The 25,600-nt window shown below is 38.0% G+C and overlaps 1 protein-coding gene across 1 annotated transcript in view; it reads right to left on the bottom strand.

Annotated features, from left to right (window-relative positions):
* The window catches only part of LOC150089320 (sodium channel protein para-like), a 2,114,826-nt gene that overhangs the window by 1,455,666 nt on the left and 633,560 nt on the right, over positions 1-25,600 (bottom strand). Inside the window, exons 8-9 of the mRNA XM_090389008.1 lie at positions 18,060-18,257; positions 2,680-2,737 (exon numbers count right to left, since the gene is read on the bottom strand). Of these exons, the coding sequence (XP_090245134.1) occupies positions 2,680-2,737; positions 18,060-18,257 (256 nt within the window). The remainder of the gene's footprint in view (positions 1-2,679; positions 2,738-18,059; positions 18,258-25,600) is intronic.

The following is a 25,600-nucleotide window of genomic DNA, read 5'->3' as shown; positions in this document are numbered from 1 at the left end:
TACTATCATTAACAACCCTGCCAATCTTTGTATCATCTGCAAAATTGCACATTAATCCTGATATACCTTCATCGATCTCATTGATAAATACACAAAACAACAATGGGCCCAACACCAAACCCTAGGGAACTCCACTAGTAACATTTCTCCATGAAGAGCAGTGTCCATTGATTACCACTCTCTGTTGTCTCCCACTCAACCGTCCCTTTATTCATTGTAGCAACTTGACCTTAATGCCATACTGCTCCAATTTGATTCCACTAACCTAATCTGATTCATCCCCTTCCTTCTAGAGTTTACATAAGTAAAGAAGTTTACCGCTTTTCTGTGCATCATTTTCCAAAGATTTCTCGTAATCTGCCTTTGCTTGCCTAATGTCCTTTGTGGATTGATTACAGACTATCTTATACCTATCATAGGCATCTGCATCTCCTGATAATTTATAGGCATTTTTCTTCTCTGTCATGAGTCTCACTAGGTTGTCTGACATCCATTTAGGCCTAAACTTTGGACAGTATTTCTTGATTGGTATGAAAGCCTAGTAGCTTTGAAGATTAATTCCTTGAATGATTCCCATTTAGAATTTGCTGCTGATAACATCATCAGTTGGTCCCACTGTATAGAATTTAAATACTATCTCAGACCACTGTAGTCACCTTTACGAAAGCGAGAACCTTTCCCTTTACCACTGATGGCAGTTACCTATTTAAGTAAATGCCACATCAGTACACTGTGATCACTGCCACCTAGTGGTTCCTTTATCTGCAGATTCTTAATGCATGAAGAATCACTGCTGAGAATCAGATCAAGAGTATTACTCCCTCTGGTTGCCTCTCGAACGTGCTGCTGTAGAAAACAATCATCCAATAAATTCACAAAAGTGTTGCTTGTGTGTGAGTGACCAATCCACAAGTTCCAGTTTATATCTGGGAAGTTAAAAATCCCCCATTATAACACAATCTGATTTACTGGTCCACTCTATTTCTCTGTACAATTATTTAATATACTCATTAGAGTCATTAAGCCTATAACACACTCCTGCTCTCAGCTTGGTTTTCCCAGTGCAGTGTTGAGTCAGTTTGGTGTGACCAAACTGACTCGTCACTGCACTGTCCACTCATGTGAAAAGGATGCACTTCCTTAGATTTTATGTGTTTCATAACTAACAGCATCAATACTCCTCCCCTTCTATTCTTTCTGTACACATTTTATGCCCAAAATTCCAATTCTGCATTCCTTATCTCTGTGTGACATCATGTCTCTGATATTCCAACAACAACAGCCTTTGATGTCTTCACCAGCACCTCAAATTCATCAAATTTATTCACTATACTCCTAGCATTAGTTTACATGCAAGTATACATGTACCTGTTATTACTCTTAGTTACCCTAACACAACCCATGTATTTACTTGTTCCAATGACTTCCAGCAGCCCTTGAAATCCCCAGTACCTCACTTTCCAAGCTGCTGTTCATTCTAATAGAAACAGTGCAAGAATCAAACTTTCACCTCTACCTGTGGCTACCATTAACCTATTAGTTTGTGAATCCCCCAAACTAGCAGCTTTCCGACCCACCTAACACTGCCTTGATAGCATCAGCAAATATTCTTGCACCAGTTCTATTTAAGTGTATCCCATCCCTGTAGAAATAATCTCTAATGTTAACAAGCACAGACCCAAGCTGAAAAAAATTCTACCCCACAAGCCACAGTCTCTCCAGGGTCAAAATGATTGACAAGGCTCTCATCATATATTCCCTCCTATCGTGTCTGGGCAGAAATGCAGACACTTTGAAATTTAACCTTAACTTGCAACTTTTTTTCAACATTGACCTGTACTTGTTAAGTAAAATCTGCAGATCTCCTACTCTTAACATCATTAGTGCCAGCATGTACAACAATATCACCCTTTGTGCCCTTAAAAGATGATACCTGCTCTAAAACATCATCAACTTTTGCCTCTGGCAGATATACCCTGGTCCTATTCCACCTATCATTTTTGCACAATAGAGTCATTGACAATAACTAGTTTGAGTAATCCCATGCTGGTCCCAGGGACTAGCACAGGATTACTCAAACCAACATGATAATTGCATGTTAAGAAAACCATTAACATAACAAACATTTCCATATAATTTCACTGCAGACATTTTGCAGAAAAATTATTAAGTCGGTGACATACAGTCAGTCTGTGGCAGAAGACATATCTACAATTTCTATTAAACAATGGAGAAAAGGGCCTAAAATATTAATTGATCAGCAGGTGCATCTTGAAGAAAAAATGCAATGGAAAAGAATTTTCTCTATTTTCCTTCTCAGAACCCTAATATCTCTAAAAAAAATCACATTTGGGAGGGGGATCTCTCTCTCTCTCTCTCTCTCTCTCTCTCTCTCTCTCTCACACACACACACACACACACACACACACACACACACAGTTAAAAAATAATTCTAAATACAAATACATCTGTGTAAAATGTCTGCTGGAGGTGGGGGGCGGGCAAGTCCCATCTTTTTCATTATTTTTTAAGATGGAAAAAATTGTTTGTTTGACACTTTCTACTTTACACTATAATATTGGAATAAATCTATTATTTTAAGTAAGGAATTGCTCTATAAATAATTTATTATTATACAGATATTTATTGTAAAACAACTATTTAGATTAAACAACTTACTTTGCCCCTGTACTATTTCCACATAGTGGATATTCATATGGTCCTCCATTCCAATTTGCTGAAATGAAATTGTACACAAGATCAGTAGTTAAACAATGTTAGCAATAATTTCATTTTTAACCATATAATTGTGAATTAAATCTACCATCAAAAAAGGAATTTCAAAATAAAATTATTTTTATTACTTTTCATGTAAGGCAACAATTTTTAAGCATGAATTTACATTACTCTTTTGCATATAAGCATATTTAAAAGCAAGAGTATGCTTATGTGTAGAAATACGGTAAATGATTGTGAACTTTTTTTCTCTAAGTGATTATAGTTAGTATAAGTAGTGGTAAATGAAGCAAGAAAGTAAGCTATATGGCATCAGCAAAAAACAAAGCCTTTCCTGGTAAAAGCACACTTTTGTTCCCTCACCAATCATATTGCTCTTCTCTTCTTCATTTCAACAGATCCACAAACTTTTAAAAATGAGGGTTTCATACTCCAGATGCCTCATACAATGGGATAATCTCTGCTGACAAAAATCCCATATATAACTGACAAAGCACCATGAGCTAGCAACCCATCTGCACCACTTAGCTCTCCACTACCCTCAATGTGGTAGCATATGTTGTTATTCTGGAATTACTGCGAACCATATGCAGTATCTTACATTTGTCAGTGTTAAATCTTAATTACTTGTCACTTATCAACCCATCTGCTTAATTTTTCTAGATCTTCTTGTGGTAGCATACCCTGATTACTGTCATTAACCACTCTGCCAACCTTCATATCATCTGAAAACTTATTAAGCCTGACATTCTTCCATCAATATCATTAATAAAGAGAGAAAACAGCAACGGGCACAGCACTAAACCCTGGTGGATTCCATAAGTAACATTAGTCCAAGAAGAGCAGTGACAATGATAACAACTCTGTCTTCTACTCCATCATCCTTTATCCTTAGCAGCAACTTCCCTTTAATGCCACACTACTCCAATTTGTACAGCTCAAATTGGAGTAGTGTGGATTATCGACCATTCCACACACACTAGTGCATTTTTTGTGGCAACACGTACACTAAAATCATAATATATATATATATGGTCAGAGGTGTATTGCTAAAAAAAAAAATATCGGAACACTCGTCGTAAAAAAAAAATAGTACCAGAACGCTTGTTCTCCAGAAGACTGATTGGATGATGCTCACATCTGGTGAGTATGGGCTTGGCACACACAGGGTCCTGAGCAGGATATCATCATTCTTCTCATTTTTGGTGATTCCCTTTTACTTCTGACTCTTGTCTTCTCTCTCTCTCAGGGTTTTTTTTTTTTTTTTTTGGCTGGTGCAGCATAAGCCTCAGGCTTCCTTGCACCATATCGCTAATAATAATAATAATGCTACATTGACTGTACAGTAACTGAATCAGACTTCAGATTCACGGTTCATAGAACAACCAGTTCTAGCATTCAGTTCATGGCAAATCAAAATGCAGCATTCGCACACATCACAGTATATCTCATTTGTTGGATCTCTTTATCTAACACATTGTGCTTTAGTAAGAAACATTCAAGTTTCATTGCAAAATTTATATTTTTGTTTTTAAATAAATTTTTAAAGAAATCTATTAATTTTAAAGATTACTATTAATACAGTATATATGTTTAGTAGCAATGGGTAAAATAGATATTTCTCCCTCCCCTTTGATTATGCCATTGTTTCATAATATTAGGTGTATAAATTTAATGATTTTCTATTATGACATTTAGAAAAAGTACCGGAAAGTTGTTCCAGTGCATTCCAGCCTGAATACACCATTGTATATGGTACATATATATAAAATCGTTTGATTTTTTATACAGGTGATCCCCGCTTAATGCTGATAATTCATTCCCAAAAAACAGAGTGCTGAGTGAATCAGCGCTAAGTGAGCGCCATATTCCCGTAATGTAATATATGTATTTGTGAGTCACATATGCCATAGGATATTTACTATGGTTCCTATTATTGATTAGGAAATATCCTATGTATGCCATAGGATATTTCCTAATCAATAATAAATGGTTGTGAAAAGACACACAAATGTCTGTCAAAATATTTAATATTAAAAATTTGTACATATAAAAAATTTTCCATTACATATGTATATAATTATGTGGTAAGTAACTACATTACGTATCAAAAATAAACTTAAAATCATGAATTTATTAATCTGATGGCCCTGGGCTGTCGAGTTTTCATAACTTTGGTCAATTTTGGGTTATTTTTTGGCCATCTTCCTAGTAAACTAAAAGGGGATTTTCCTAGTTTACTAGGAAAATCCCCGCAGTGTTACTACCCAACAATAAAGTCAACCGATCCTTCGCTGCTTTGAAGCCTGGCATGTTTTTTTTTCTTCTTTCGATATGAAACTTCTTTTAGACATTCATTTCCAAAAAAGTCCTGTTTCATCTATGTTAAAAACTTGTTGAGAAGTTTAACACCACTCTTCAATAATTTTTAGAAGTTCTTTTTTTAAAGTTTTGGCTCCTTGATCTGCACTTGTGCTTCTCCCTGGATTTTAAATCTATTTTATCAGCCCTTACCAGCTTTAAATGGTTCCACATTTTTTTTTTTTTTTTTTTTTTTTTTAAAGATGAGCTTTCTTCAGATCATCATATAAGCTAATCGCTGTTTCTTTAATAATATTTAACTTAACGGAATTGCACGGTGGATATTATCTTCAATAAAATTATTTAGAAGTCTCTCCATTTCAATTATAATAGCCTGCTTAGCCATAACCAATTTAGTTGCTTGCAAAAAATTTAGTTGGAACAGCTGACTTTCCCGCTGCTAAAATTAATTCTTTATTTTTTATAATTGCTCTTACAGTTGAACTTGCCAATCCTGAATTATTGCACGCATCAACTTGTAGTTGAACGAAATGGATTTGCATCAAAACGTATAATTTAATTTTCAAATTCAGTATTTTTCTTACCTTAGTAGGCTTCATACCGCATCCAGATGGTGTTCCTTTTTAATTCTTATCCGCCATTATTAATCTTTGAAAATGTAACTGCATTGCATTAATTATGATAAAATGTTCGAGTAAACTGTTTGTTTTGGACGATGTCTAACACTGTATCGAGTGATGACTAGACTTCGGATAAATGCATATAACGCAAATATTACAAGCAATATACTTGATCATTTTTTAAAATGTTGATCGTAACAAGTCACCATAGTGCAATTAAATTAGCATGGGAAACTTTGCCATTCATTTTCAAGCTTGGTCCTTGAGGTTGTCACAGACATTCTCTCAGATATGCCAGACAAGCTGTTCTTGCAACCTGGGAGTCTAAAACGCTGATGGAACTGATATTCGGGTGACACTCAAGTCAAAGTGGACCCAATTTCGGCGAAGTCCGGACATCTATGACAGCCAAATCCTCTGCTTGCACCTTCACGATGGTGGGACTGTTAGTAATCCTGGGTATACTATGCACAATTACATGGTGGGTGATCACCCAGGTGTAAACCAACGTAAGCAGGGGTCGAGGTGTGGCGCCCACGCCACATGGAGGAACGCCGTCCCTCTATGTTACCAGGCAGTACTAGGTGGTAGATGACTCTCATCAACCAGTGAAATACCACCACTTTGCTTATTGGAGGCTTGAAGTGGTGGAACCCATGTTTAGTCTCTAGAGCTAAGTTCCGGCCAACCCTTCCCTATCTCTTCCATCATGCAGTATGATTGATGATTTTTGAGGTTATGATGAATGTCGTGGCGAGATCCAATATTCCTTACATTTCGAGGGTACAGCTCTAAAACTGTGTTTGCAGGTTTTTTTTTTTTTTTTTTGATTTGGTAGTTGTTGGCGCATCGGCTTCTGTGGCCATATTGCACCTCCCAAGGTTTTTGCAGTACTTTGATCCAAGCCCGAGGCGGGAATCGAACCCGCGACCTTTGGGTTGCCGGGCAGGTACTTTACCCACTCGGCTAGCCCGGTCGGCGTGTTTGCAGGCCGGCCGCTAATTAGTACACCGGACTGAACCTATTGGTAACTCTCTAGGAAGCTTCCGGATCAGCTAGTGTATAATCTTGCTACCTCTACTCTGCCAGATAGTGACTGGAGGGAGTCCGAGTAGTGTGTATGCGGGGAGCATTGTCGAGGCCACGTTATGTCAAGGATCTGGGTATATTCTTACCACATGTACGCCATATCCAAAAATTTCATTACTTCATACAGCATGTCCCACCCACTTTTTCTTACTATTGAATACACCATGAATTGTCAAAATAATAGAGCAAGCTTATCTGCGAAAAGATCTAAACCTCCCAAGGACTTCCTAATTCATTTCACACATATACGTGGTCTCAATTCTAATCTCAATGATGTCCATTTCCACTTGCAGACTTCCAAATCCCATGTACTTTTTCTGACTGAATCTCAGTTATCAGTTGATTCAACTACTACTCATCTCAGATGTCCAAATTATTTGCTGTATGATTCCTTTCGACTCAAAGGTGGTACTTGTGCATATGTCCGTTCTGATATTCCCTGTCAGAGACTTGGCAATTTGGAATCTCCTCTCTTTGATCTTCTCTGGCTTAAAATCTCTCTACCTCATTGTGTAAAATTCATCTGTTGTCTCTACCGTTCTCCCAACTCCACTAATCACTTGGAGCTCTTTGACTTCCTCTCTTTGCAACTTGACTTTCTCCAGTCCAACTTTCCTAACAGTGAGGTAATTTTCCTTGGTGATTTTAACGTTCACAACTCCAGCTGGCTTCCATTTTCTAGTCACACCGACCCAGCAGATCGAGATGCTGAGGCTTTTGCAATTACTAATGATCTAGCACAGATTGTTCATTTACCTACAAGAATACCGGACAATCCTAATCATACAGCCAATACGCTTGATCTTTTTCTCACAAACAACCCTTCTAAGTACAAGGTTGAAGTGAGAGGTCCTTTAGGCACTTCAGATCACAACTTGGTGATTGTCTCTTCTCCAATGGAACCTTTATCTCATGGCTATTCCCATCCTCGTATTGTTTGGCATTACAAGAATGCAAAATGGGACGACCTGCGAGACTTCTTTTCTGCTTTTCCTTGGTCTGATTACTGTTTCAAAACTTCTGATGTCAACGTTTGCTCAGATCGTGTCAGTGAAATTATTCTTGCAGGAATGGAATCCTTTATCCCACACTCCACTTTAAAATCTCGTCCTTTATCTAAACCTTGGTTTTCCAATAAATGTGCTAAGGCTGTTCAAGAGAAGAATGTTGCATATCGTAATTGGCTTGTTTCTAATTCTTCAGTTTCATTTTCTGCCTACACCAAAGCTCGCAACAATTGTAAAGCAGTTATTAATCAATCCAAACTAGAGTTTGGACAGGCTAAGAGTAGAAAACTTGCTTCTTGCCCTAATGGTAGCCGAGCATTCTGGTCTCTTGCCAAAGCTATTGGCCGCAACTTTTGCCCATCTCTGCTCCCACCTCTGTCCAAACCAGATGGTTCTGTTGTCACTTCAGCCAAGAATAAAGCTGACCTGCTAGCATCCCATTTTTCTTCGAGCTCATGTATTAATGATCTTGGTAAAACACCTCCCACCATTCCTAACACGCTCCATTCAATGCCTCCTGTGGTCTTCCGTCAAAAGGATATCAGAAGGATTTTGATGAATCTTGATGCTAAGAAAGCTCCAGGTCCTGAAGGTATTTCTCCACTTGTTCTCAAAACCTGTGCTCCTGAACCTACTCCTATTCTTTGCCGCCTTTTTTCACTTTCTTATTCCAAAGGTGTTTTTCCTTCTGCTTGGAAATTTGCTCATATCCAGCCAGTTCCTAAAAAGGGTGACAAATCCCTCCATTCCAATTATCGTCCCATTGCAATTACTTCTACTCTTTCTAAAGTAATGGAGAAATCAATTAACCGCCAACTCTTAAACTACCTAGAAACCTTCCGTCTGATCAACGATCGCCAGTATGGATTCCGTCAGTGTCGATCCACTGGTGATATTCTGGCTTATGTTACCCATTAATGGAAAGGTTCGGTGAAACACAAGTAGTTGCTCTTGACATCTCAAAGGCTTTTGATCGTGTTTGGCATAAAGGTCTTCTAAACAAGCTTCCATCTTATGGTTTGCCAACTGTTTTTAGTAATTGGTTATCCAGTTTTCTCTCTGATTGCTCACTGAGGGTGATTGTAGATGGCTCTCTGTCTTCTAACTTCTCCACTAATGCCGGTGTCCCCCAAGGTTCAGTTCTTTCCCCCACTCTTTTCCTCTTGTATATCAATGACCTTCTTCCATTGACTGGAAATCCTATTCATAGTTTTGACGATGATAGCACATTGCATTCAACTTTCCATTTTGAGAAACCTTGTCCAGCTCAATCAGCTTCAAGTTCTCGAAAATCTGCTGCCAATTCCTTAAATGCCGATCTTCAGGTAATTCTCCAGTGGGGCAAAGACAACTTAGTTGATTTCAACCCTTCTAAAACTCAATCTTGTCTTATATCTCGCAAAAAGGATTCTTCTGCTCTTATGCTTATCTTTAGTGACACTCCAATTTCTTGGCAAAATGATATATCTCTTTTGGGTATTACCCTGACTTCTAATCTCTCTTGGCACAAGCGCATTACAAATATTGCTTCCTCTGCATCTAAAAAACTTGGTTTTCTCTTTCGCTCTCGGCGTTACTTTTCTCCCAAACAGCTGCTCACTCTGTATAAATCACAAATCCGCCCTGCCATGGAATATTGTTCCCGCATCTGGGGTGGTGCCCCCAAAACCTCTCTCAGTCTTCTTGATTCCATTCAGAAGAGGGCAGTTAGGTTAATTAATGATTCATCTCTAACAGAGTCTCTCCACTCGCTTTCTCATAGATGCACTGTTTCTGCTGCATGCCTCTTCTACAGATACTTCCATGGGCACTGTTCTTCTGAATTGGCTTCTATAATTCCCGCTCTCTCTTTCAAAACAGTCCGAACACGTGCCGCCACCAGCCAACATCCATTTACTGTCCAACGTCAAACCCACAGAACCAACTTTTCATCTTCCTCATTTATTCATTCAACTGCTGTTTTCTGGAACAACCTTCCTTCATACGTATTTCCTGAAAATTACAATCTACAGAAGTTCAAGTCCAATATTAACAAATATCTTCTTTCATCTTCTCAACCTCCAACCCAAGCACGGTACTAAGTACTATAGGTTATAATACCTCTCGTGTTTGGGGTTCTCATTAAAAAAAAAAAAAAAAAAAAGCTATCGACTACATCAGATGAAACGTTTTCATTAAACATGGTGTATCTACACTGATATTATATAGTTAATATAAATCCATAACATATTATGCCTCGTGCATTTATTCTTCAAATACTAAGACCATAATGGAATCTGTAGTATAATATGTAAGGGTATATGTATTAGCATTATCATAGCAAAGAGTAGGTGAATACCTGACAAACATACCTAATTCTATGCAGTACACTGATATTCTATGGAGTAATCTGGTAAATTTATGTTAGAAATGGTTAGAAATATATACAAGATAACATACAAAATGCCTATCCTCGTACACCTAAAGTCTGGGTGACTTTTTTCATGGGTGAACCACTCAGACTGAAAGGGAAAAACAACAATAAGGGGGTTTATCGGTTTCTGTGATAATATGTAGTTTTTCATTATGAAATGCATTAATCAGGCCTAAAGATTATGTATAACTATAATAATTTAATTTTATAAATTCTATGTGTTGCGCATAAAGGTTAAAAAAAAAGGCCTCCGTAGCCAAGTGGTCAGGAGCGGGAGTGCAGTAGCACACGCTCTTTGAGTAGACCAGGGTTCAAGCCCCTGACTGCTGAATACGGTCGATCTGTTGCGCATATTGATTATTATTGACCCAACAGAGAACTGATAAAACAGTGAGAGAGAGAGAGAAATTTTATGTTAAGTTCTTGATCTTATTTTAAGTTCTAGTGAAATATATGTTTTTATAAGCTTCTTTGATTTGGGTAAAGGAATGCTATTGTTGAAATATAACAAAGGGTGTATTAGTTTCTTGTTCTTGTGAAAAATGTGCTTAACAGATCGCAAACCTGGTAGGAATTTTTCTCCTCTTAGGTTTATTGGGAGATAAATTTTGGTGAGATTGATACCTTGGTTTAGTTCAGGTTGAACAGGCTTTATGCATAATCTGAACATAGGCTGGATTATCTGTACTTGTTGGATATACTATTTTCTTGGCTTCGTGTTAAGTAATATTGCATTTTCTTAATATATATTTCTGTATATTCTTATGCAATGTTAGAAGTGCAATAAATAAATCTGATGAATTTGAAGTATTGGATCAAATGCAGCCCAAATAGGAATTATCAAAAAAAAAAAAAAAAAAAAAAACCATTAGTAAACCTTGCTAAATCTGGATTAATTGTGGGAGAGGTCATCTGAATTAAGCAATAATCTGGAGTAGTAAAGCAAAAGATAACCCTAAAAGACAAAAAAACTTAGAACATAAATAAATGGAAAATTTAATGATATAAGTTAGTGCTGATGAAAATAAATAAAAAAAATATCACTGTACAACCTTTATTTAAAAACTATAAAAAGACAATATATTTATCCATCAACAGATCAATAAATATAGTATTAACTTTTTATACATTAATGTTAGCGTCGCATGCCAATGCCACCTGATCGTTGCTGTGAATACCACTTAAATACAGCATCTTCCAGCATCACATCTTTTGTCTATTTGATACACTGCTTTTATCACTCCCCACATTGAATTTTAAAGCAAATACCTTTATAGATTTGTTTTGTTTTTTAATATCTGAACCAGTCTGTTGGCCAATACCAAAACCTTCAGCATTTTTTTTTTTTTTTTTTTTTTTTCAGGAACACCATTTTTAAGTTGTTCTATCACTTTGAGCTTGTTAATGATAGTTAAAGTAACATGTTTTCTTTTTAATCCACTTTTCAATTCTTTAGAACCCATAATTATATCAAATATGTTAACTTGTGTATATATATATATATATATATATATATATATATATATATATATAAACACACATAAAGAAGTACACAAATGAAGAGATATAAGCAATAACATCCATCCAACACAGAGTCAGCAACAAGACTAAACAACATGCAAGTCAATGTAATGTATGTTCCATCTCTCTCTCTGCCCAGTCAATCAGTGTGCAATCAGACTGACTCATCTGTTTTCCTAAATCCCTTGTGTCTTTCAAAGTACTCAACTGTGAACAGAATTTTTTCATATTTCAATCCGGATTAAGCAGTGAGGGTTTTAGCATTAGCATTAGCATTAGCATTAGTAGAGGCATTTGATGCAAGAAAGCAAGCTTATGCAGCATCAGCCAAAAAAAAAAAAAAAAAAAAGTAACATAAATAAATAAAAATAACCACTTCCACTTCACCCCTCTGTTCGTTCGAAATACCTGTCCAGCTGAGCCTTAAACTTATTTAGGCTATCAACTTCCACGACAAGGGATGGAAGTCTGTTCCACCCACCAACCACCCGCTGGCTAAAGGCAAATTTCCGCACATCTATCCTACATCTGTCTTTCCTCAATTTGAATTTATGCCCTCTCAGGTGATTTTTCTGAGCTAGAGGAAGAATCCCATCAGCATTGAGCATGCTCAAACCATTCAAGGCTTTGTACACCTCTATCAGATCACCCCGCTGGTGCCTAGTTTCCAGACACTGTAATTTGCAAAACTTAAGCCTTTCTTCGTAAGAGAACCCCTTTGTCCCATTCACCAATCTAGTTGCCCTTCTCTGTACTCGTTCCAGCAGCTCTACATCCTTCCTGAAATGAGGCCTCCAGGCCTGTATACAGTACTCTAGGTGTGGCCTGACCATTGCCTTATACAAGGGAATAATCACCTCCTTATCCCTGCTAGAAAAATTTCTATATATCATTGACAATACACCATGAGCTACTCTTGCAGCTCGTCTGCACTGCTCAGAGAACTTCATATCTGCCTGCACCACCACCCCCAGGTCCCTTTCATTCTCTACCACTGTCAGTGTAGTACCACAGAGTTGATACGTTGCTCTGGGGTTGCTGTTTCCCATATGTAGTACTTTACATTTGTCAATATTAAACTTCATTTGCCACCTCGAAGCCCATCTGCTCAACCTTTCCAAATCCTGTTGCAGCAGCATAGTGTCAGTAGTGTCCTTGACAACCCTGCCAACCTTTGTATCGTCTGCAAACTTGGACATTAAGCCTGATATACCATCATCAATATCATTTATAAATACAGAAAACAATAAAGGCCCCAATACTGAACCCTGAGGGACTCCACTAATAACATTAGTCCACGATGAGCAGTGTCCATTGATTACCACTCTCTGTCTTCTCCCCCTCAACCACCCCTTTATCCATAGCAGCAACTTGCCTCCAATGCCACACTGCTCCAATTTGTGCAGCAGTCTTCCATGTGCAACAGTATCAAAAGCCTTTCTAAGATCCAAGTATATAATATCAAAGTTATTCCCTGCATCCAGTTCTTTTGTGACTGCATCATAGTATCCAATCAAATTGGTCAGGCAAGACTTCCCCTTAACAAAACCATGCTGTGTCCTAGCTATAACTGAAGTCTTGTCTAGATGATCCTGCAGTGCTTCTTTCACCAGTGCCTCCATTAATTTTCCGGGAACAGAAGTTAAACTCACAGGTCTATAATTACTTGTGTCAGCCTTTGATCCCCCTTTGTGAATTGGGGTCACATTTGCACATCTCCAGTCAATGGGTACCTCCCCTGAGTCCAAGGAAGCTCTCATAATTATGGCTAAGGGTTTGCTTACCTCCTTTGCTGCCTCCTTTAATATAACTGGATAGATCCCATCCACCCCAGGTGCCTTTCTTGTGTTTATCTTCAACAATTCCTCCTCCACTTTGCTCTCAGTTATTACAAGATTCTCTAGCTTACTGCTAGAGTTGAATACACCTCTGGCATTCCCCTCGCTGAATAACTCCTCATGTGTGAATGTCGATGCAAAATATTCATTTAGTTTGTTAGCTACCCGAGCAGGGTCATCAACAGTTGACCCATCGATCTCAAGTGGACCAATCTGATTCATCCCCTTCCTTCTAGAGTTTACATAAGTAAAGAACTCTTTGCTGTTTTTCTTCGCATCCCTTGCCAAGGATCTCTCGTAATCTGCCTTCGCCTGCCTAACCTCCTTTGTAACTTGGTTACAGATCAACTTGTATCTATCATAGGCATCCGTGTCACGTGTTAATTTGTATGTATCCCATGCATTTTTCTTCTCTGCCATATGCCTCATTAGTTCATCTGACAACCATTTAGGCCTAAACCTTGAACAATATTTCTTAGTTGGTATGTAAAGCCTAGTAGCTTCCACGATAAGTTCTTTGAATGCTTCCCATTTTGAATTTGCTGTTGGCAATATCATCAGTTGATCCCACTGTATAGAATTTAAATACTGTCTCAGTCCATTGTAGTCGCCTTTACGAAAGCAATACCCCTTCCCTTTACCCCTAATGGTAGTTACCTCTTTGAGTAACTCCCACTTCAGCACACTGTGATCACTGCCACCAAGTGGTTCATTTATCTGCAGATTCTGAATGCATGAAGAATCACTACTGATAATCAAATCAAGAGTATTACTCCCTCTAGTTGCCTCCCGAACATGCTGATGTAGAAAACAATCATCCAATAAATCCACAAAAGCCTTGCTACTGTGTGAGTGACCAGCCCCCAAATTCCAGTCAATATCTGGGAAATTAAAATCCCCCATTATAAGACTCTCTGATTTACTGGCCCACTCTATTTCTCCGAACAGTTTCTTATTATACTCATCAGAGTCATTAGGCCTATAGCACACTCCTACTCTCAATTTTGATCTCCCAATGCTTATGTCACACCAAACTGACTCGACACTGCACTGTCCAGCGATGTCGACTGGCTTCACTTCCTTGGATTTTATGTGTTTCTTAATTAATAGCATAACCCCTCCTCCCTTCCTATCCTGTCTATCCTTTCTGTACACATTGTACTCCCCAAATTCCAGTTCTGCATTTCTTATATCTGTGTGACACCACGTCTCTGAAATCCCCACAATATCTGCCTTTGATGTTTTGAGCAATACCTCAAATTCATCAAATTTATTTACTAAACTCCTAGCATTGGTGTACACACAAGTATACATGCACCTGTTCTTTTTCTTAGCTACCCTAACACAACCCATGTGTTTACTTGTACCCCAATGATTCCCAGCAGTCTCTGAAATATCCTGCATCTTATTTTCCAGGCTGCGGCTCATTCCAATAGAAGCAGTGCAAGAATCACTTTCACCTCTGCCAGTGGCTACTGTTAATCTATTAGTCCTTGTATCCCCCCAATCTAGCAGTTTTCCGACCCACCTAACATTGCCTCGATAGCATCAGCAAACATTCTTGCACCCTTTCTATTTAAGTGTATCCCATCCCTGTAGAAGCAGTCTCTCCTGTTAACAAGTTCAGACCAGGCTGAAAAAAATTCTACCCCTTGAGCCCTGCACAATCTTTCCAGGGCCGAATTGATTGACAGGGCTCTCATCATATACTCCCTCCTATCGTGTCTGGGCAGAATTGCAGACACTTTCAATTTCAACCCTAATTCACGGCTTTTTTTCATCAGTGACCTGTACTTGTCAAGTAATTCCGCCGGTCTCCTACTCTTAATGTCATTAGTGCCAACGTGTACAACTATATCACCTTTTGTGCCCTTAAAAGATGATATCCGCTCTACAACGTCATCAACTTTTGCCCCTGGCAGACATACCCTGGTCCTATTCCACCTATCCTTTTTACAAAGCATGTTTCCCGTTTCCCTGACAATAGAGTCACCAACAACTACTAGTTCCTTTGGGACCAGCGCATTCTGCCTTGGGGGTTGCCGCTGTGTTCCGCGATGACCAAGTGCAAGCTCTGGCATTGGTGTGGGCAGCTGAGAGCTTGATGGGCCCCTCACTTGTAATCCTTCGAGGGCATCCACCCTATCCTTCAAGCTCTCATATTGGCCCATATCAACGCTGAGTTGTCGCCTTATCTCCTTACACTCCTTGCATCGCACACACACAAAGACATCCCCCATGGCAGTATCATGTCCCATACTTGACTGCTCCGCAAACATCAAGCAAATAGTGCATCTTACAAGGCTGTGATTCAGAGGACAACTGCCCCCCTCAGTTCTCCCCTGGGCCACAGCATTCCCATTAGCTTGAGCCCTTTGCTTTGCTGCTCTGGTTTGAGTCATGATTTAGATTTACTTTCAATAAAATTTCAATTTCTGTACAAAATTAAATCCTAAACTTGTATCCAAACACAGTTATAACGCTATATTTATGTGGGTTTACTGTATATATATATGATATTTATTAGTTGAAGCGATCCCAGCCAACCAATGGCAACCCCACTATATATATATATATAGTAGTAATATTAAACTGTTAAGAAGCAAAATAAGCAGAAAAAGGAAAATAACAAAAGTAATCATATGTCTAATGCTCCAAAAGGTGCTACGCAGCAGTAAAGGAAGCAAAAGGATATAAATAATGTGTAGTTTGTAACGTAAATAAAGCGTCTGTGAAAATGCAAATGAAAAATACACAAGGTGCCTGAACCAAGAGAAGTTTAAGGGATAGTAGAAACTGGAAGTGAAGTAGTGGTGAAAGAGTGAAAGAATTTGAAAAGCCTAGTACAAAAATGAACTGGGACTGAGGAAGCAAAAATATACAAAAATAATTTTATACAAATAAATAAAAAATAAATAAATAGCACAGTATTCAGATAAGGGAGGGCAATTTTAGCAAGAGGTCAAATCAAGGGATGGCAAATATGGAAAATCTGAATACAGTAAATGAAAAGATGATACGTAGCCAGGAATTTCATCAAGGGACTACTCCTGACCATGTATCAGGCACTGCATTTCCAAACTTGTCTATAGTATTAGAAAAATGGTGGGAGAAAATATGTGGCCTTTATCGTAATACTAACAGACAAGGCAGTCCCTACGCAGTGTAAAAATTAAGTTAATAATGCAATTTTTAAATTTAATACAAATGTACAAAAGTGTAATGTGAAATATAATACAAATGTCTGTACCGTGCAGAAGGGTAAAACGTAATTAAATTAACGTGGTTAAAAAATGTAAAAATTCAAATATATAGCAGAGAAATTTGATCAAAAAGTGTGGACAAGCAAATGGTATAGGGAATGGTCAAATTCTTGGAGTGGGGAAGGAGAGAAAAGATGGTCAAAAGAAGGCAAAAATAGTGATAGGATGCAGGATAGTCGAAGCATTTATATCACTCTCGTAATACCCTAATAGTTTTACGAATGGGAAGAAAAAATAGAAAAAGACACTATATATATATATACAGTATATATGGTTACACTCTAACATAGAAGATGCAGAATTTAAACACGAGAAGTAGACTCTTGATTAAGAAGCGTACAAATTCTAAAACAGTACACCGACTGACATGGGTAGCCATTGCAATGTTGAGTCAGTCTGGTATAATATGAACAATGAGAAAGCAAAAGTGAGAGTGGGAACATTGTCAGCTATTTGATTTTCACAATTATTATGAACAACTATATAGAGAGAAGATGCAAGTAAATCAGAACATACTATATCTGGGAATTTTTACTATCCAAATAATGATTTAAACTTTAGGGGTTAGTCACTTACTCAGCAGAAAAATGTGGCTGGACTTATTGAATGACTGTTTTCTATTCCAGTATATTAGAGAAGCAACAAGAGAATGCAATATTATTGAACTGATTATCAGCAATGCCTCTTCACACATTAAGAACTGTCAGGAAAAGGAACCAGTAGGTGGCAATGATCAGAGTGTATTGATGAGGGATTTATTTAAAGCCATAATAACTGCTGTCATGAGTAAAGGGAAGGGTTTTCACATGCAGAAAGGTGAATATAATAGTCTTAGACAATTTTTAAATTATTTTCTTTGAGACAAAAAAATGTTCAGTATCATAGAGGCTAGTAAGAGTTTTACACAGTTTTATAACAAATAAAAGTTATTGTTCAAGGTTTAGACCCAAATAGATATCAAAACAAGGTAATGAGACTGCTGGCAGAAAATAAAATGCATGGGATGATAATAAATTATCAGGGAATTCAAACTCCCAATAAGCTAGTCTGCAATCAAGTTACTAAAGGGATTGGGCATCATAAGGAAGATTACGAGAAGTCTTTGGCTAAGAATACAAAGAAAAGTAGCAAAGAATTCATTATGTTAATAATCTGAAAGAAGACAAAAATGTATTAATTTATTTAAAAAAATATCCAAATATATTTTTCAATGATTTAAATGACCCTTTCTTTCATTTAAAGATACTTACAATTATTACTCAAAAATTCAAATAATTCTTCTTCAGTAATGTTCTCTGGAGCATCCCTGATGCATTTCTGTGTTAACACACCCATGTATATTTGCAGTCCCAATAAGGCAAAGATAGATAAAGAGAAACATGTCAGAATAATCACATCTTTTAGATTCTTTACTGATTCTATCACTGCTCCCACAATGGTTTTCAAGCCTGAAAATCATAATTGCATAGTTTATAAATCTGATTATAAGACATTTTTTAATACATAAAATACTTCCATTATCATCATTCAGTATTTTCTAACTACTTAGACAAAATAAAAAATTTTATGTTAAACATTTAACATTACTATGCAAAACTAATCTAAAGCAATCTTAGTTGAGGGTGATACATTCAAAAAAGGATAAATTCAAAGATCAGGTGAGTGGTTACCATGTGAGGAGAGAATCACTCTGTTGTATTTTTTTTTTTTCTTTTTTTCTAAAGCTTATGTTCCCATTAAAATTTATAGCAAAAGCTTAACTCTCAGTACTCACCCCTTATAATCTGTATTATGTTTAAATTCCATAGGAAATAAAGGTGAAAGAATTAAAATTAATTAATGAGTAAGATTAAGATCATGCCCTGGGGAAGAAGTGCATTGCTTTTTCCCTGGTTGTCATTTATAAATAAAACTGCATAAAAGAAAATACAATGTAAAATCAATAACCAAGTATTTCCTTTTATGCAGTTTTATAAATGACAACCAGGGGAAAAGCAGTGCACTTCTTCCCCAGGGTATATGATCTTAATCTTACTCATTTAGTTAATTTTAATTCTTTCACTTTTATTTCCTATGGAATTTAAACATAATACAGATTATAAGAGGTGAGTACTGAGAGTTAAGCTTTTGCTATAAAATTTGATGAGTTAACAGACAGTACTTTAAGCCACAACTATAAAATTACACAGCTTATGTCCCCTTAAATAAGTGTACTGTGATCACCCACTGCAGCTTTTGCTGCTTATAAAAGTACCAGAGAGAGCTTTCTTGATACATGAAGTATAAAAGGTAGAACACAACCCTGGAAGACTGCTCTTCAACTTCTGTATTCTTTAACAAATTGACGAATTGAATTCAAGCTCATTTGCAAGAGCTTAAAATTCATCAATAAAGAATGGATAAGTTTTTGAAAACTTTTACAACCTATTTGATTAATAAATATATTAAATTGTGTTTGACAAACAGTTTAATCATTGTAGTCACATTCATTAGCATATTTTACATTTAGCTAGAGATTTTAAGTTATGATTTGTTAAGCTTTTGTATCAGTGTTTTGGCACAAATACTGTAGAACATAAACAGTAGTGCACTGGAACTATGGTGTTTTAATTGTGATAAAATTTAACCCCAGGGGCTCACATCTGGTGAGTATGGGCATGGCACACCCAGGGTCCTGAGCTGAATATCATCATTCTTCTCTTTCTTGGTGATTTCCTTCTCTCTCTCTCTCTCTCTCTCTCTCTCTCTCAGGGTAACTCATAATTTTTTTTTTTTTTTTTTGCCTGGTGCAGCAAAAGCCTCAGGCTTCCTTGCACCATATGGCTAATAATGATAATGATAAAAGTAGCTCAAAGTTTCTAATCTTCAGTTTGGTATATATATATTTTTTTTTTTAGGTAAGAAATTTCTTTTAGTAGGTAATAACTAATTTATAATCCTGCAAACATAACACATAACTTGAATTTGGTAACATGATACGTATCATTGAATTTAGGAATCTATTATCCTAGTGTAGTATTGTCATTTCCTCAATAAAATCGATTAATTTTATTCATTTCCATTGCTAATCACTTAAATTGCAATGAAACAGAAATCATGCCCCAGGTTATAGCAGCAAAAGCAACAGGCACAAAGTATCAGGCGTGCTGTTGCTTAGGGGAGAACTGAAGAGGGCGATTCTCCTACAAATCACAGTGTAACAAAATGTACAACTTGTGTAATGTTTGCGAATCTTTCTGAAACATGACATGATACAGCCAAAGGAAAGGGATGTCTTTTTTTGTGTGTTCAGAGCAGAGAGTGTGAAGAAATTGGGTACCAACTCAGAGTTCTGATGGGTGTTTATGAGACTTTGAATATTAGGGTAGATGCCCTTGAAGGAATTAAAATGGTAGAGGGGTCATCAAGCTCTCAGCTGCCCAACTCAATGTCAGAGCTGACACTTGTGCATTAGGCAAAAAAGTGGCAATCCCCAAGGCAGTCTATGCTGGATTCAGAGACGGTAACTATTGTGAATGAATCTATTGTCAGGAAAACAGGAAATATAGGTGGTGCAAGAAGGTTGGTGAAATAAGAACAAGGAATGTTTTCTGGAGAGGGGGCAAAAGCAGATGACACTATAAAGCAGATATCACCTTTTAAAGGCACAAAAAGTGATACTGTTCTACATGTTGGCACTCACATCTGGTGAGTATGGGCTTGGCACACCCAGGGTCCTGAGCTGGATATCATCATTCTTCTCTTTCTTGGTGATTCCTTTCTACTTCTCTCTCTCTCTCTCTCTCTCTCTCTCACAGGGGAACTTGGGAATATATTTTGGCTGGTGCAGCATAAGCCTCAGGCTTCTTTGCAAAATATGGCCAATAATAATAATTATAATAAAGATATTAAGAGTAGGAGACTTGAGGACTCACTTAACAAGTACACGGAAAAAGTTGAGGAATTCAACAGGATTAGGATTCAATTTGAAAGTGGCTGCAATCCTGCCCAGAGTATATGATGAGAGCCTTGTCAAAGAATTCGCAACTAGAGAGAATGTGCAAGAACTGATGGGGTAGAATTTTCTAAGTATGGTCTGTGTTTGTTAACAGGAGAGACTCTTTTTATGGGGGATGGGATACACTTAAATAGAAGGGGTGCAAGAATACTTGCTGATGATATCAAGGCAGTGATAGGTGGGTGGATCAAAAATTGCTAAATTGGGGGGGGAGCACAAACTAATACATTAACTAGAGCCATAGGCAGAGGAAAGGGATTTTTGCACTGCTTCTATTCGAATGGGCAGTCTGGAAAGCAAGTTGTCGGGGATTCACGAAACAAATAAATTGTTATTTATTTGATTTTTTAGGAGCATCAGCAACTAAGGCCATATGCGGTGGTCACGGGCTTGAACCCCGGTCTAATCAAGAAGCGTGTGCTACGCACTGCTGCTCCTTCCCACCTGGCTACGGAGGTGCCTAAACAAATATATACATGGGTTGTTGTTATTATTAGAGGTTTTATGGCACAATGGCAGAAAAAGGCCATTATGCCCAAATAATGGTAGGAGATAACAGGCATTATTAAAAGTAAGATATATGCATTATGTGGGATTTAAGCATTATATTCTGTCACAGCATTTTATCCTTTTTAGGAAAGTGAAAACTGTCAATATCATATCTCTTGTATAATATTTGTTGCAAAGTAGGTGTGATTTGGGCTGCATGGTTTGATAAGGTGGTTTGATGTACTCCATTATAGAGAGGGCAGTCAATTATGATAGGCTGGACTGTGATTTCAGCATGGCAGTATGGGCAAAAAGGTGGATCTGAGGAAGAAAGAAGATAAAAGTGAGTAAGGTGTGTGTATATCCTATTCGTAGTCGGCAAGTGTGACTTCTTCCTTTCGGTTCGAGCGGAAACTAGATGGCCAAGATTGGAGTTCTGGTTTAATCTGAAGGAGTTGGTTGCCTTCTTGGTTTTGCCAGATGGTTTGCCAGTGATTCATACTTAGCTTTATTGTAACACTTTTATAGTTGGTGAAAGGGATTTTAAAAGAAGCATCAACTGGTTCCATAGTAGATTTGGCTGCATGGTCAGCTACCTGATTGCCAGGTATGCCAATATGGCTAGCAACCCAACAAAATTTTACTACTTTCATGTTCTAAGCTAGATAAGTCAGCAAGTTTTGAATATTACCAAGTAGGTAGTTGTGATTCTTTCTTGGTTGCTATAAAACGAGAAGGGCGCTGAGAGAGTCAGTAAAAATGGGTACTATGGGTACTACATGCCATAGTACTATGGGTACTATGGCATGTAGTTCAGCAGTAAAGATACTGCATTCTAAGGGTAACTGGCTAGAGATTATGGATGATGGAAGAACAACAGTAGCACCAACATGATGATCAGTTTTGGAGCCATCTGTATATAACCGGGTATGAGATTTGTGATGCTGATTTACATCCTATGGAGAAAAATGCATGGGATACATACAAATTAATGGATGACATGGAAGCCTATGATAGATATAAGTTGGTCTGTAACCAAGTCACAAAGGAGATTAGGCAGGCAAAGGCAGATTATGAGAAATCCTTGGCAAAGGATGCAAAGAAAAACAGAAAAGAGTTCTTTACCTATTTAAACTCAAGAAGGAAAGGGATGAATCAGATTGGTCCACTGGATGTTGATGGTTCAACAGTTGAGGATCCTGCTCAGGTGGCTAACAATCTAAACAAGTATTTTGCATCTACATTCACACATGAGGAGTTATTAAGGAAGGGGAATGTCGTAAGTGAAGTAAACATTGGCAGTGAGCTAGATGATTTTCTAATAACTGAGAGGAAAGTGGAGGAGAAATTGTTGAGGATAAAAATAAAAAAGGCACCGGGGTGGATGGGATCTATCCAGTTATATTTAAGGAGGCAGCAAAGGAAGTAAGCAAACCCCTAGCCATAATTATGAGAGCTTCTTTGGACTCAGGAGAGGTACCCATAGACTGGAGATGTGCAAATGTAACCCCAATTCACAAAGGAGGATCAAAGGCTGACACAAGTAATTATAGACCTGTTAGTTTAACTTCGGTTCCAGGAAAATTAATGGAGGCACTGGTTAAAGAAGCACTGCAGGATCATCTAGACAAGAATTCAGTTATAGCTCAGACACAGCATGGTTTTGTTAAGGGCAGGTCTTGTCTGACCAATTTGATTGGATACTATGATGTAGTCACAAAAGAACTGGATGCTGGGAATAACTTTGATATCATATATTTGGATCTTAGAAAGGCTTTTGATACTGTTGCGCATGGAAGACTGCTGCACAAATTGGAGCAGTGTGGCATTGGAGGCAAATTGCTGCTATGGATAAAGGGATGGTTGAGTGGCAAAAGACAGAGAGTGGTAATCAATGGACACTGCTCAACACGGACTAATGTTATTAGTGGAGTTCCTCAGGGTTCAGTGTTGGGTCCATTGTTGTTTTCTGTATTTACAAATGACATTGATGATGGTATATCAAGCTTAATATCCAAGTTTGCAGACGATACAAAGGTTGGCAGGGTTGTTAAGGACACTACTGATGCTATGCTGCTGCACAGGATCTGGAAAGGTTGAGCAGGTGGGCTGAGAGGTGACAAATGAAGATTAACATTGACAAATGTAAAGTACTACATATGGGAAACAGGAACCCCAGATCAATGTATCAACTCTGTGGTACTACGCTGACAGTGGTAGAGAATGAAAAGGACCTGGGGGTAATTGTGCAGGCAGATATGAAGCTCTCTGAGCAGTGTAGACGAGCTGCAAGAGTAGCTCATGGAGTATTGTCAATGATATACAGGAATTTTTCTAGCAGGGATAGGGATGTGATTGTTTGTTTGTTTGTTTGGTTTTTAGGAGCATTAGCAACTAAAGCCATATTGCTCCGGGATATGCGGTGGTCACTCCCTGACCTTTCCGCATCCTCCGTATTTGGTGGTGACGGGCTCGAACCCCGGTCTAATCAAGAAGCGTGTGCTACGCACTGCTGCTCCTTTAGGGATGTGATTATTCCCTTGTATAAGGCATTGGTCACGCCACACCTTGAGTACTGTATACAGGTCTGGAGGCCTCATTTCAACAAGGATGTAGTGCTGCTGGAACGAGTACAGAGAAGGGCAACAAGATTAGCGAATGGAACAAAGGGTTGCTCTTACGAAGAAAGGCTTAAGTTTTGCAAATTACAGAGTCTGGAGACTAGGCATCGGCGAGGTGATCTGATAGAGGTGTATAAGGCTTTGAATGGCTTGAGCATGCTCAATGCCGATGGGATTCTTCCTCTTGCTCAGAATTATCACCTGAGAGGGCATAAATTCAAATTGAGGAAGGACGGATGTCGGATAGATGTGCGGAAATTTGCCTTTAGCCAGCGGGCAGTTGGTTTGTGGAATAGACTTCCATCACTTGTTGTTGAAGTTGATAGCCTAAACAAATTTAAGGCTCAGCTGGACAGGTATTTTGAACAAACGGAGGGGTGAAATGGGAGTAGTGGTTGTGTTTTTTTTTTTTTTTTTTGGCTGATGCTGAATAAGCTTGCTTTCTTGCATCATATGCTCATACTAATGCTAATGGTAATACTAAGAGTAGTAGTTTTCCCCCATTCTTGAAGGGACGGATCACAGATAGCAGGAGAAAAAGACCATGGAGAAGCAGTGAAACTAGTGGTGGCTATTTTAGAAAGGTCAAGCTGCCAATTATCAAGTAGTGAGCAAAGACGTAAGCCAGCAGGTCACTTTATTAATGGATGAACGGCATACAAGTTCTCCATAACTGGAGTAAACAGATGTTTCCACGCTGGATGCAGGGGTTGGCTTTTTATTTTGACAGCAAAAATTAGCAGTAAAATTTGTATTCGTAGAGAGAGTGGGAGACTGTGATCTTCAGTTTACAGGCTCTGCACAGGAAATGTGAGGTAGGCTCCAAGAGCAATGAGTAGGCCACTGTGGTGAATAGGGTCCAAAGACCTCAAGGTACTAGGTCTAGCAGAGTTGTAAACTGGTGATCCAAAGTCTAACCTTGATCTTACGATAGCATGATATAAAAGAAGGGGTTGTTGTTGTTGTTATTATTTGGTTTTTAGGAGCATTAGCAACTAAGGCCATATCACTCCAGGGATATGTGGTGGTCATTCCCTGACCTTTCCGCATCCTCTGTATTTGGTACTCACTGGCTCGAACCCCGGTGTAATCAAGAAGTGTGTGCTACGCACTGCTGCTCCTGCCCACCTGGCTACGGAGGCACCATAAATGAAGGAGTGTGTGACTGTCAGCACCCCATGATGTAGCTGATAATACTCTCAAAATGTTTAATTTCTTGAAAGGTGGTTCTAAGTTTTTAATATGGTCAAGAAAGGTCAATTTTTTATCTAAAGTTAACCCAAGGAATAGGATGGTAGGCACAACTAGTATGTCATAGTTCACCAGCTTTAGAACTGGGTCAGGGTGAAGATTATGGTCTTCTACAGAAATGAACTGCAACAGTTTTTTTTTTCAGGTGAAATATGTGAAAACCGTTATCTGCAGCCCATATTTTAATCTTATTAAGAGCACCTTGATGTTGTCTCTCAATCATTCTCATGTTCTGGGAGTGACAAGATAAAATAAAATCATCTGCGTATAAAGTAGTAAATACACAGTGGCTGGAATGACCTTAGTAATTGAGTTGATTTTTATAATAAATAGAGTGGCACTTAAAACAGAGCCCTGTGGGACACCTTCTTCTTCTTGGATGAAGTTATGGGAGAGGGTGAAATGAATGCAGACCTGTTACTGTTTGTTGGAT

This window comes from Mastigoproctus giganteus, chromosome 2, assembly GCF_048544385.1.
Source record: "Mastigoproctus giganteus isolate SK-2022 chromosome 2, ASM4854438v1, whole genome shotgun sequence".
Lineage (NCBI taxonomy): Eukaryota > Metazoa > Arthropoda > Arachnida > Uropygi > Thelyphonidae > Mastigoproctus > Mastigoproctus giganteus.
This window is presented reverse-complemented; position numbering and strand designations above follow the sequence as displayed.